The 12,078-nt window shown below is 34.8% G+C and overlaps 1 protein-coding gene across 2 annotated transcripts in view; it reads right to left on the bottom strand.

Annotated features, from left to right (window-relative positions):
• Nucleotides 1-12,078, bottom strand: part of TPR (translocated promoter region, nuclear basket protein) — a 66,073-nt gene that overhangs the window by 23,177 nt on the left and 30,818 nt on the right. For both annotated transcript variants that reach the window (XM_072830855.1, XM_072830856.1), the window contains exons 28-36: nt 11,694-11,841; nt 7,894-8,031; nt 7,667-7,798; nt 6,503-6,633; nt 4,868-5,078; nt 3,778-3,921; nt 3,245-3,443; nt 1,965-2,170; nt 1,701-1,762 (exon numbers count right to left, since the gene is read on the bottom strand). In XM_072830855.1, coding sequence (XP_072686956.1) covers nt 1,701-1,762; nt 1,965-2,170; nt 3,245-3,443; nt 3,778-3,921; nt 4,868-5,078; nt 6,503-6,633; nt 7,667-7,798; nt 7,894-8,031; nt 11,694-11,841 — 1,371 coding nt within the window. The remainder of the gene's footprint in view (nt 1-1,700; nt 1,763-1,964; nt 2,171-3,244; nt 3,444-3,777; nt 3,922-4,867; nt 5,079-6,502; nt 6,634-7,666; nt 7,799-7,893; nt 8,032-11,693; nt 11,842-12,078) is intronic.

The raw sequence follows: 12,078 nt of genomic DNA, 5'->3' as shown, positions 1-12,078 counted from the left end.
AAAAGACAAAAAATAAGTATTGACAAGGATGTGGAGAAAATGGAGCCTTGTGCACTGTTGGTAGAGATGTAAATTGATGCAGCCACTCTGGAAAACATATGGAGGGCACTTAAAAAATTAAAAATGGAATTAACATATGATCCAGTTATCCCACTACTGGGTATTTACAAAATCAATATGAAAACACTAATTTGAAAAGATATATGCATCCTTGTATTTACTGCAGCATTACTGACATTAGCCAAAGAATGGAAAGCAGGCCAAGTGTCCATCAATAGATGAATGGATAAAGAAAATATGGTATAGAGACGCCTGAGGGGCTCAGCAGTTGAATGTCTGCCTTTAGCTCAGGGTGTGATCCTGGAGTCTGGGGGGATTGAGTCCCACATCAGGCTTCCTGCATGGAGACTGCTTCTCTCTCTACCTATGTCTCTGCTTCTCTCTCTCTCTCTCTTGAATAAATAAAATCTTAAAGAAATTAAAAAAAAAGAAAAAGAAAATATGGTATATGTACACAATGGAATATTACTCGGCCATAAAAGACCAAAATCTTGCTATAATACCATATGATTTTACACTCACATGTGAAATTTAAGGAACAAAACAAACAGAAAAAAAGAGACAAACAAAATACAGACTCTTAAATACAGAGAACACCCTGGTGGTTACCAGAGGGAAGGGGAGAGGGGGTATGTGTGAAATAGGTGAAGGGGATTAAGTGTGCACTTGTGATCAGCAACCAAGTAACACAGAATTGCTAAACTACTATATTGTACACCTGAAACTAATATGACACTGTATTTTATTTTATTTTATTTTATTTTAATTTTTATTTATTTATGATAGTCACACAGAGAGAGAGAGAGAGAGGCAGAGACATAGGCAGAGGGAGAAGCAGGCTCCATGCAGGGAGCCTGACGTGGGATTCGATCCCGGGTCTCCAGGATCGCGCCCTGGGTCAAAGGCAGGCGCCAAACCGCTGCACCACCCAGGGATCCCGACACTGTATTTTAATTATACTGGAATTAAAATAAATAAACACATTGAGTTGTACTTTAGGTGAATTGTGGGGTTAACTGATCTCAATATAGCTTTAAAAAAACAAAAAAAGCAACATCCATGTGTTTCCTCAAGTAAGTGTTCAGCAACTATAATCGAGATATGAACTCAGACCCTACTTAATTCTATTTTTCCTTTTGGTACTTTTTAGATAAAAAATTATAGAGCATAATTCTGTATTTTTTGTTCACTAAATATTTTAAAACTCTTATTGAAAAAGTTAGTTTTACATTCAAGCATTAAAAACTATGCAGGAGATATTCTGTAACTCTGTAAATGGAACATTCTGACAATGTAGAATGTATTCAACTGTTGAACACTGAACTCAAATCTTAGCCTAGCTTCTTATATTTGTTATCACATAACATCACAGAGAAGATCAGTAGCCTCCAGAAGTCTAAAAGATGAAAGGTATCTTTGCCACTAAAGCTCTACCTGATAGGACTGAAAGTATGCTGAAAACAAGAGTTCTGGAAAAAAAGGGCTGGCAACTACATGATGCAGTTTTGCACAAATAAACAACTCTTTAGTACACATTTTTATAACTTAGATTTGTCTTCTTCCCATAGATCTTGCCTGAACTTTAAAAGAAAAAAAAAAAAAAAGCAAGATAAACAAACTGTGAAAGAACTAAAACTCACATTCCTCTTTCACCAGAAGCTGGAGTTGTTTTCAGTGTGATTTGTCTCTGCTGTTCTGGGACCTATAAAAAGAAAACTATGGATTATTTTGCCTATTCTATAAGAGTTCACTAAGCAATGCCATCAAAATAGTTTGCTTCTATTCTCTCTGTATATTTAGCTTAGCCAAAATTCACTGATGAAGGCTTCTAAATCACCAGACACCTTCAAGTAAAATGCACAAGGACAAAATGATTTGTTATTGACACAGAATTAGCTAATCACCTTATTAGTAGGTTCTTGAGGCTCATCTCTCTGCTCAAGGTGTCTCTCTTGATGCTCTCGGAGTTCTCTTTCCAAGCGACTAATTCGACCTTCATACTGGGACTTAAGAGCAGTCATTCGAACATCCAATTCATCTTTCTGCTGATCTAAGGCTCCATTCCTTTGTTTAAGCTCCTCATTTTCTTTAGTTAGCTGATCTTTTACACCTAAAGAAGTAACCATGTGATTCTATTAATATTACAAACAAACACTGGAAGTAAAGAACATTTACATATTTCATAGGTATACTAGGGTTGTTAGCAGATTCTATTTCTGAGCTTTAACATCCACAATTAATTCTGATTCTAAACATAGCTATATCTATTAGTCCAACATAAAATATATTTACTGCAACATAAAAATATGTAACTTTCTCTAAGATCTCATAAAGATAAAGGATACCCCATAAATTGCAATTTGAAGTCCTTTTACATAGCCTTTAGTATTTCAATCTTATTATTAAAATATAAAAATATTATAAACTGCCAAATTTTCATTTCATATAATCTAAAGCACATACTAAAAATAATTAGGTAACTTTTTTTTTTTTTTTTTTAATGAAATAGCTGAAACACTGTATTACAGACCATTAAAAACACTGCTTACAAAAGCTTAGCTGACTGGGCATTTACCCACTAAGCAGAATAGCAAGCAAGGTGCAGTAAGGTCCAGAACACTGCAGCCCTGGGCCCTTCACAAACTGGATGTGATATTCTCCCTGAAGGGCTGGAGGGCCTCAGAGAAGTGAGGCGCAGTAAAATCACTGGGCTGATAAGATCCAGTGCCACCTACAAGTTTACAGAAGGCCTCTGAACAGCACACTGTGGACCCAAAGGATCACCAACAGAAGGTACTAACAGTTATATGACAAAGCAAGGACTACAGCACTTCCTGTTACTAGCCAACAGGAAAGATTCCTAAATAGATGAGGGACAGTCTCATCATTTGAAAATTCAGACTGCTCAAATTTATGTCTAATTAAATAAGCATTATGTATATATTGGGCATGGAGCCCAATGCAGGGCTTGAAATTACAACCTTGAGATCACGACCTGAACTGCAATCAAGAGTCAGACACTCAACCGAGCCACCCAGGCACACCCCTTTGCCCCACATTTAAAGCACATGCACAGAAATCACTTTATAGTATTCACTTAGTTCTTTCCCACTGAACTTTAAGTCTGCATCAAATAACCAACTTTCACTATCAAGTTCAAATTTCAGCAGATACAAAAATTTACCAGCTAAATGTGCAATCTTTGATTTTGCTGCTACTATGGCCTTTCTTGTTTTTTCTTCCTTTTCAGTTATCTGCTGTCGGAGCTGCTCCTCTTGTGTGGTTCTATCCTGAAGATCCTGACGAAGTCGTGAAAGCTCACACTGAAGCTGCACAGTTTGTTCCTGCAGATTTCTGGCTTCTGCCTCTTTTTCAGATAATGTCTTTTAAAGGAAAGCAAAGTATTCACCACATAATTCAAGCAAATCAATATAAACTGTATGTGGCACAGAATTAAAATATATTAATTTGCATATTTAAATTAAATGGAAGTATAAATGTAAAATGGTGGTCAAGCCACCATTATAGTGGATACTTGATGACTGGATACTATTTATGTACATAAGTCATTCAGGTATAAAAGATAAATATACATAACAAAGATAATATATTTCCATATGATAAGACAAAGTGCCAGTGTTTTAACATCTATTTCTTCAGATATTTAATAAGCAAAGAATCAGGGACATACATTGTTCCCTTCTCTCACACTCATACCTTCTGCAGATTTTCTACTTGACTCTCTAGTGATTTGGCCTTTGTTTCGGCTTGATTGAGGGTTTCTTTGAGCTCCTGCATTTCTTGAACTGAAACATGCTGTTCCTGGTGGTCTCCAGAAGACTGAGCCGAGGTCTCCATAACCTAAAAAGACAAGCAGTAATAATAATAATATACTTTCACATTTATACTCAATAATTCCCCTTCTAAAAGTTCATCTAAGGAAATAACCAAAACTAAGCAAAGAAATTTATCTTAAAGGTTATTCACAGATGAATTTTCTACGGAATAACTCTAATGTCTGAGAGTACGGAATTAGTTAAATAAGTTAGTGTTTTCCATACAACTGAATATTAGCCATCTAATCAAAATGATGCTGCATTGCAAATGTTTGATACAGAAATTTTTATAGTAATGAGTGAGGTGAAAAAGCAAGTTACAAAAAATATACAAACGATCCTATTTCTTTGGAAAAACACATTACACGTATGTTAGGAAAAGCATACTAAAGTGTTAATAGCAGTCATCATCAACGGGTAAGGATTCTGGATTTTTAAACTATATTTTCTAATCTAACAGGTGCTAAATATGTAAGTCAACATACAAGTTTTTTTACTTTTGGGAATTAATTCAGATTTGAAATGTAATAAGAACTAAAAAATTCTTTTTGATAGGTGGTTAATGCACACTACTCACGTAATACTATAAAGCCTGATTAATTATAAAGAACGATCATTTTTTGATATACACAATTTTAATCAGCAGTGAGTTACAAGAACAGGTTTGAAAAGGGACTATATTTAAGACTGGAAAACTGAACTAAAATACCTAACATTTACTAAAATTTCTTTATGAACTTACAGTGAAATTTGATGCATATTAAAGAACTAATTTTAAGCCAAATAAAGATTATCAATATAAGCTTACATTCATGTTCACAACCTAAAGACCAATAATAAAAATTATAAAGAAATAAGACTTTTCAAAATCATTATATACGTGTATAAAGTACATAAAACAATATTGTGTACGTCAAAAAATTATACATATGTGTAGAGTGTGAGAGAGACAGAAAATTGTTTCAACATACCTTATCCTGTTGTGCTTTAAGTTCCTCATATTGAGTCTTATATCTACGCCCAATCTTCTTGACTTGAGTAATAGTTTTGACTTTTTCTTGGATATCAATTATTTTGGCATCTAAGTCCTTCTGAATGGTTTCCTTTTCAGTTCTCACTTTATTTAAATCTTCCTTTAGACTCTGGATTAAGTTCTGGTTGTTGGTCAATGATGCATTTGATCTAAACAAACAAAAAATGGGGTAAGGGAAAAAGATAAATATATGACACTTCTTAAAAATTTTTAAATCCTTTAATTTACATTACCATTTGCTTTAGTATGTTTTTTTTTTTTGTATGTTTATTTTAAAATCCTAAAACACACACTCCAAAAGATAATTCCTTAAATTATGAATCTGTGGTCTTTTGGAAAGATTTTATTTGCTTATTACAAAGGCATATATGCCCATTTTAGAGAAAACCTGAGCTACAAGTGGTTAAGTAACACGTACAACTTTGCACAGTAATCAAATGTTGGTACACAGTACTTAAGGCAGTACTTCTGCCTGGTAATAAAATTTATACTTTCTACCATATTGGGAGTCGAATAGATACATTAGTCCACATGTAGTCTCTGTCACATGTTCTTCCTTTTTTACAATACGTTAAAAATAAGAACATTTTTCTTTGTTTACAGGCTGTGCGAAAACAGGCACGAAAGTGAGTCTGCCAACCCCTGTACTTTATCATAAACTAAATTTGAAATCAGGTGACCTTAATTAAGAGCAAGGGTTTAACAACTACTAACTGTGACCTTGGGTACCTTTCTGAATCTTAGTTTCCTCATCTTTGAAATTAAGTATTATCTCTCCTACTTAAAATGCCAGACTGTTAAAAAAGAGAGAGAATATATGAGAGATTTGTAAGCTGCCAAGCTTTATACAAGTAGGGGCTGACATACAAATAACACTAAAACTTAAAAAAAAAAAAAGGTAAACCAGAAACATTAATGTTAATATTAAATTTCTTAACTTTATTTTTTAAAGATTTATTTATTTGAAAGCCACAGAGCACTTAGGCACATGACCCTGAGCAGGGGGAGGGGCAAAGGAAGAGGAAGACTCTCAGGCAAACTCCTGGCTGAGTGCAGAGCCCAACATGGGGCTGGATCTCACCGCCAAGATCATGACACCAAGATCATGACCTGAGCCAAAGTCAAGAGTCAGATGCTTAACCAACTGAGCCACCCAAGCACCCCTAAATTTTTTAACTTTAAAAGGGCAATAGTTCACTATAAGCTCATTAAAAAAAATTTCTAATTTAAGAACTTCCTTTATTATATACACTTTAAAAATACTCAGAAATACATGCTAAGCAAAAGAAAATCCTACTTGCAAAAGTTATTTTGACTGTTTAGAAAATACATTTAGCTTTAGACTCATGCCAAAGATTTTTAAAAAGGTAATAATCATATATAAAGGCATAAGATTAAATTACTGCTTGTTTGGCTCCATAAAAGTAATAAAGAGAGTCAAATGTAAGGACTCTAGCACGTTTTATTCTTTCTACACTCAGGAAACTTTTGGGGGAGTTGATATATAAAGAGTAGAAATAAACCTGCTTAAGATTTCATATATTCATACAGTTTAAGGCTTCTTTCCATATACCTTGCAATTTCAGCTTTAAGTCTCCCAATTTCTTCAGTCAACTGTTGAATACGCTTAGTATGCACTTCCTTTTCAGAGAGGAGCTTCCGATATTCTTCTGTATCTGGATCTTTCTGTTGACTAACTAGATGCTAGAATAATAAAAAATGCATAATATGGTTTTATAGGCTTTATGAAACTAATGTGCTGTAAAACTAATGTGCTAATAACATAACAATATCTAATTACATTGACATAAGTTGTCTTATACACATGGTGATCAAGCACCAAACTACAAAGACTGAAGTTTTAATTTGTTTAGCTAAAACTCCTGGCCAAAATGGAAAGGTGAAATAAAGTAAATGTCACTCATTATACATAATTTTTCATAATTGCAAACAAATATTACACAATAGTTACAAAGAAGGAAAATAAAGGAATCCAAAGAAATTATAATCTTTTAATATTAAATATCTACTTTCATTAAAGTGACATTTACAAGAAAAAAGCGTCTATATCTTTAAATCATTAAAATTGAAACAAAAATATGAAAATAATGCTAAATGTAACTGATTCCATTAGCCAGGAAAGACAGCAGCAAAATTTTAAAAATATATCTACGTTTGGGAAGACGACCTTCCTTTCTTGATTTTTCAGATGGCTTGTGCAACAAAAACAGGAGTAAATGGGCTCTAAAGTTTGACAATTTTATACAGATAGTAAGTAACAGTTACCATTCTAGACCATTTTCTAGGTGTGAGGTGTTGGGCAAACTGGTTTACATTTATTAAATTTTTTGTAAAATGAAAACTGGTATTATGTCTTCATTTTTACAAATGAGAAAAATAGGCTCAGAAAGATTAAGAAACTCTCAGAAATTAAACAACTAATATCTGGCAAGGCAGATTTCCAACCTTTTGTTTAAATCTAGAACTCGAGTTTCTAACCGTGTTATATGGTTTTATCTTTCCTAAAATTTTCAAGTGAACAAGTCTTTTTTAAAGTGCTTCAATACACTAGACAAATCCATTTTATCAGGTACAAAAATATTTGAGATAAAGGAAAAACACAAATGTGGAATTTAAGGAAATAGACTAGCTATTTCTTAAAAAAATATATCAAATATTTTTTAATCTCTTAAATGTTGCCCTTTTTAAAATCGTTTCCATTTTCAATTGGATTTACCTGGTTTCGTGCTTTCCAACGTTTGACATCTTCTTCTAGTAACTTCTTCTCTGCTTGCAACATACCGCTTTTCTCACTCAGCTCAGCATTTGCTTCTTGTAAGGGTAAAATATCTAACTCCAGTTTTCTTACCTAAAAATAGTGGCAGTATTTTTTAAATATCTGATATAAAAATTCTAATATTATTAAAAATGACATGTCTCTATCTTGATTAGTAAGTTCCAAACCTTTGCTTGCATTTGCTGTAGATCCTGTTCTAGCCTCTCTTTCTCTTCTCTTAGCATCTTATTGGTCTCCATCACCACATTCATTGTTTCGGTTTTCTTCATCAGTTCTTCATGCTGGGCCATTGTTTTTGCAGTTACCTAAAGATTTCAAACACATGTGTACACCAATACCCAACAGTAGGTGAACACCTATCTTTTCCTACTAGTTCTAATCTTCCCTACAAAAAGTAAAAAGGATTTCAATGTCAGCTTTCAAAATGGAAATGTTTGAAAGTTTTACGTTTCTTTTTCTATGATGCAGACTAACTACAAAGAGTTTAAACAAATGCAAGAAATTAGAGATGAAAGCAAAAAGATACTATAAATCCCACTAGTAATCAGTACTAACACTGGGTAAAAAACATCAATTCAGATCTCTATTAATCTTTCTCCTTTTTCTTGGTATACTGAGTTTATTAAGGGTTTTTAAATGATGTTATTTTGTCCTCAGCTCCCTCCGCTTGTTCACACATTCTTCATTTCATTTAGTTCTTTCATCACTTTGGTTGTTAACAATTTTACTGAATAATGTTCAGTTGTGAGGAACTTCTTGTCTGTTCTCAATGGGTATAATCATCCATCTTTTAAACATTACTTCATTCCCTCACAATTTTTAAATCTATGGCTCAGACCAAGGACAATGTTACAGCAATGATGCAAAAAGAGAAATGATAGCCCCCCCCCATTTGATTTAAACAGGCTTCATTTCCCATAGTAATAAATTTTCTAGATATGTCTTATAAACCACAAAGTACTGGAAAGGAAGCTTCCATTCAAAGGCAATCTATCTTAAGCTACTGTAAATGATACTAACTTTTTGTCCATTGGAGATATATACTATGCTATAACAAATCATCCCGTCAAGTATAACCACTGTCCACATAGTTGAATTTCTGGGATCAAGAAAGTATATTTACTTTTTTTTTTTTTTTAATTGTTTATTTATTTGTGAGAGAGAGCATGAGCGAAGGGAAGTGCTGAGGGAGAGGCAGAGCAGACTTCCCACTAAGCAGGGGGCCCGTTGCAGGGCTTGATCCTAGAACTCTTGGATCATGACCTGAACCAAAGGCAGACACTTGACTGAGCTACCCAGGACCCTCATGAAAGTATATTCAAATTGATTCCCATCACAACCGGTGGGGCACATCTAACTCAACTGTGAGAAGGCACACTGTACAATCTCCTTGCTGCTGATTACATGGCTTGGGTCTCTGCCTTGTCCTCTCTTCCTTCCCTTGCTCCCCTGCCTGTCTCTCTCCCTGCGACAGCCCTCCAGCTTGGGGTAGCTTGCTATAATAGGTGTGAAGGTTTCAGGTCACAGACTATGGGCCTACTGGTGGATGTGCGGGGATGTTCCAGATGTACCCCAGTTTCTTTTTTTAAGTCTTAAATGTTGCCCACCTCTCCCCCACACTCCCCAAGACTTTTCTTCATTTCCCATGAGCACCCTTGGCTGAAGCACAGATTGTAACCCCCTTTCGCCCCTTTGAAACTGGCCTTTAGTGAGGAATTCAGGGCTTTCCCTGTATCTCCTCCCCTACCTTAACTGAGGGATGCTGCTTTTTCTTTCCTCCTCCTCAAGTGCCTTTGTGCACCCCCACCACTCCACACTTTCCATGACACTTCCTTGCTTTGGCCAGAAGCCATAAGGTAAGGTTGGAAAGTCTCTGACTTCTCTCGTTTAGTTTTAGAACCACATTTACTCACTCTCAACCAGCGTGGGGATGAATATTGGGTTCTTAGCCCTGCCACCCTCTGCTGCCATCATCAGGTGATGACGTTTTTTAGCTCAGATTCTGATACAGTGAAAAGAACAGTAACCAGAGGTACTCAAGACTGGCCAGTTCTCAATGCCACGGAAGACAACGTAAACACATGATCCCTCGGGATGTACTGTTTTCTTTTCCTGTAACTGCTTTTGCTTTTATAAGTTGAACAAATTTTTAACTGGGTTCACATTTGGTCATCCTTTCAATCCATTTGGGCTTAGTTTGGAATGTGATAACTGGAAGAACAAAAAGAACCTTGAATTCGGTGCATACTTCGGTTTTGGTGCTGCTGCTTCTCATGGTCCTCAACAGAGATTAAGAAAGAACTCAGTGTGCACAGCAGATCCCTAAAATCTGTGGGCCTGATTTCCTGACAAATTGCTGCCCTTTTCCACTTTTCTGTTCAGGAGTAGAAAAGGCTGGGATGAGGATGCATACTAAAATGAAAGCAATTTAATGTGTTTTAGATTTTTATTCTTTTTAATTTCTTTTTTAAAATTTCTTTTTAATTTATGGTTTGTTAAGCCACCTTTTAAAGCAGCAACTATCAAGTCTGAAAAGCAATCAATGTTTCTATTAATCTTTTTCTCAGGGGGCACCTTGTTCCTTATAACTTTAGTTCTAAGGATCTAACACTCTGTAAGTAAAGTTTAACATTACAGAATTGCATAAGCAGACTTTTTACTGTCAGACTAATGCCTGCTTTTAATGTAACAAAAAAAGGTGTGTGTTGGCTCAGAATTGCCATGCTTGAGCACTCACCATGCTTAAGCATTTTTTTTAAGATTATTTATTTTACAGAGAGGGAGAGAGAGCGTGCAAGCAGAGGAGAGAGGCAGAAAGAATGGGAGAGAGAGAAGAGCAGACTCCCTGCTGAGCAGTGAGGATGATTCGGGGCTCCATCCTAGTATCCTGAGATCATGACCTGAGCTGAAATCAAGAGTTAGTTGCTTAACCAACTGAACCACCCAGATGCCCCTTGTTTGGGTATTATTTTTGATATGTGTGTTATTTCTTGCCTTTGCCGATTGTATGTAGGAGCTGTTTTCCCCTCTGACTTTGTCTGTTGGGCATTTTCTAGTATGATTTACCTGAAGGAACAGAGAGACTATGTAATCCTTTTAAAAACTAAGATTCTGCTTTTTCCTCCAAATGTTAATGCCACTGAACTGGAGGGTCTGTTTATCTCCATGATGAGATGTTTGATTTGGACTGTCCTCTCAAGATGTAATTCTGAAACTTTGCATTTTTGTATGAAAACATACATCTCATAAACCTACTTACTTTCCCTGGGGGTTCAATGATTTTTTTCTCTAGCAGCCATTCCAACTACCTATCAGTTAAAAGATAAATGATTCAAAGTCTTAATTTGTTTCCTTCCAGATGTGAAGTTATATTACTGCATATCCTCATAATACGGGCATGCAATTATAAGCTTTTGGGTGGTGGTGTGGGCTAAGGAGTTGAGTGTGTGCTGTGACTATCCATTCACTAAAGCATCTTCTTTTCCTTTTCTGGTTGATAGTTTTGACTATTTTTTACTCCTCTGCTGAGGATGTATACTTATTCTGTAGTAGTTTCTATCTACAATTTTATCTTAGAATAACTACTCAAACATATATATGACAACTATAATAATAAAGACAACTGAAATTTATTAAGTATTAACTATGCACCAGACATGTTTCTAAATGCTTCATGTACCTTAACTCACTTAATCCTTATTATTATCATCCTAATATTCTGGATGAGGAAATTTAAGAGCAGATAAATATACACAAGACACACATCTAAATGGTATGAAGCTAGAATTTAAAACCAGCCAGTCTGACTGTCACTAGTCTTTTGTCATTATACTCTATCACTTAAAATAATGTTTAATAGTTTATGAGTTTAGGAAAATCACTTATTTCAAATTAAACTTTATGTCATAAGAACTGAAATGAGCTCTTTTGATTTAACAACTGCTTTCTTAAAGCTTAGGATACATACCTGGACTTTCTCCCTTTCAGCATTTAGACTATCCTGCAGTTCCTGCAGTTCTCTCTCTAAAAGTTCAACTCTTTGTCGATAACGCAGACTCTCAACCTGAGCCACCTCAAACCTGGTTTCAGCAATTTCTTTTTCTCTTCGAATAAATCTAGAAGAATATGTAAGATTTTATTTGAATAAAAAAATATCAATAATATAACATTTCAAAACTTGGATAATTTTTAAGATGACAAAAATCAGTGACTTTAATGAACTATTTTTACATAATGTCTTATTTAATAAATAATGAGACTTTTAAAAATTATTGACCGTGGCTTTAGAAATGTGTATCTTTAAAATAACCAAAATGCATTTAATTTTTCAAAGAACTGACTCGAGTTCTTAC

Source organism: Canis lupus, chromosome 6 (genome assembly GCF_048164855.1).
Source record: "Canis lupus baileyi chromosome 6, mCanLup2.hap1, whole genome shotgun sequence".
In the NCBI taxonomy this organism is placed as follows: domain Eukaryota; kingdom Metazoa; phylum Chordata; class Mammalia; order Carnivora; family Canidae; genus Canis; species Canis lupus.
Note: the sequence above shows the minus strand (reverse complement) of the source record. Positions and strands in the feature narration are given on the sequence as shown.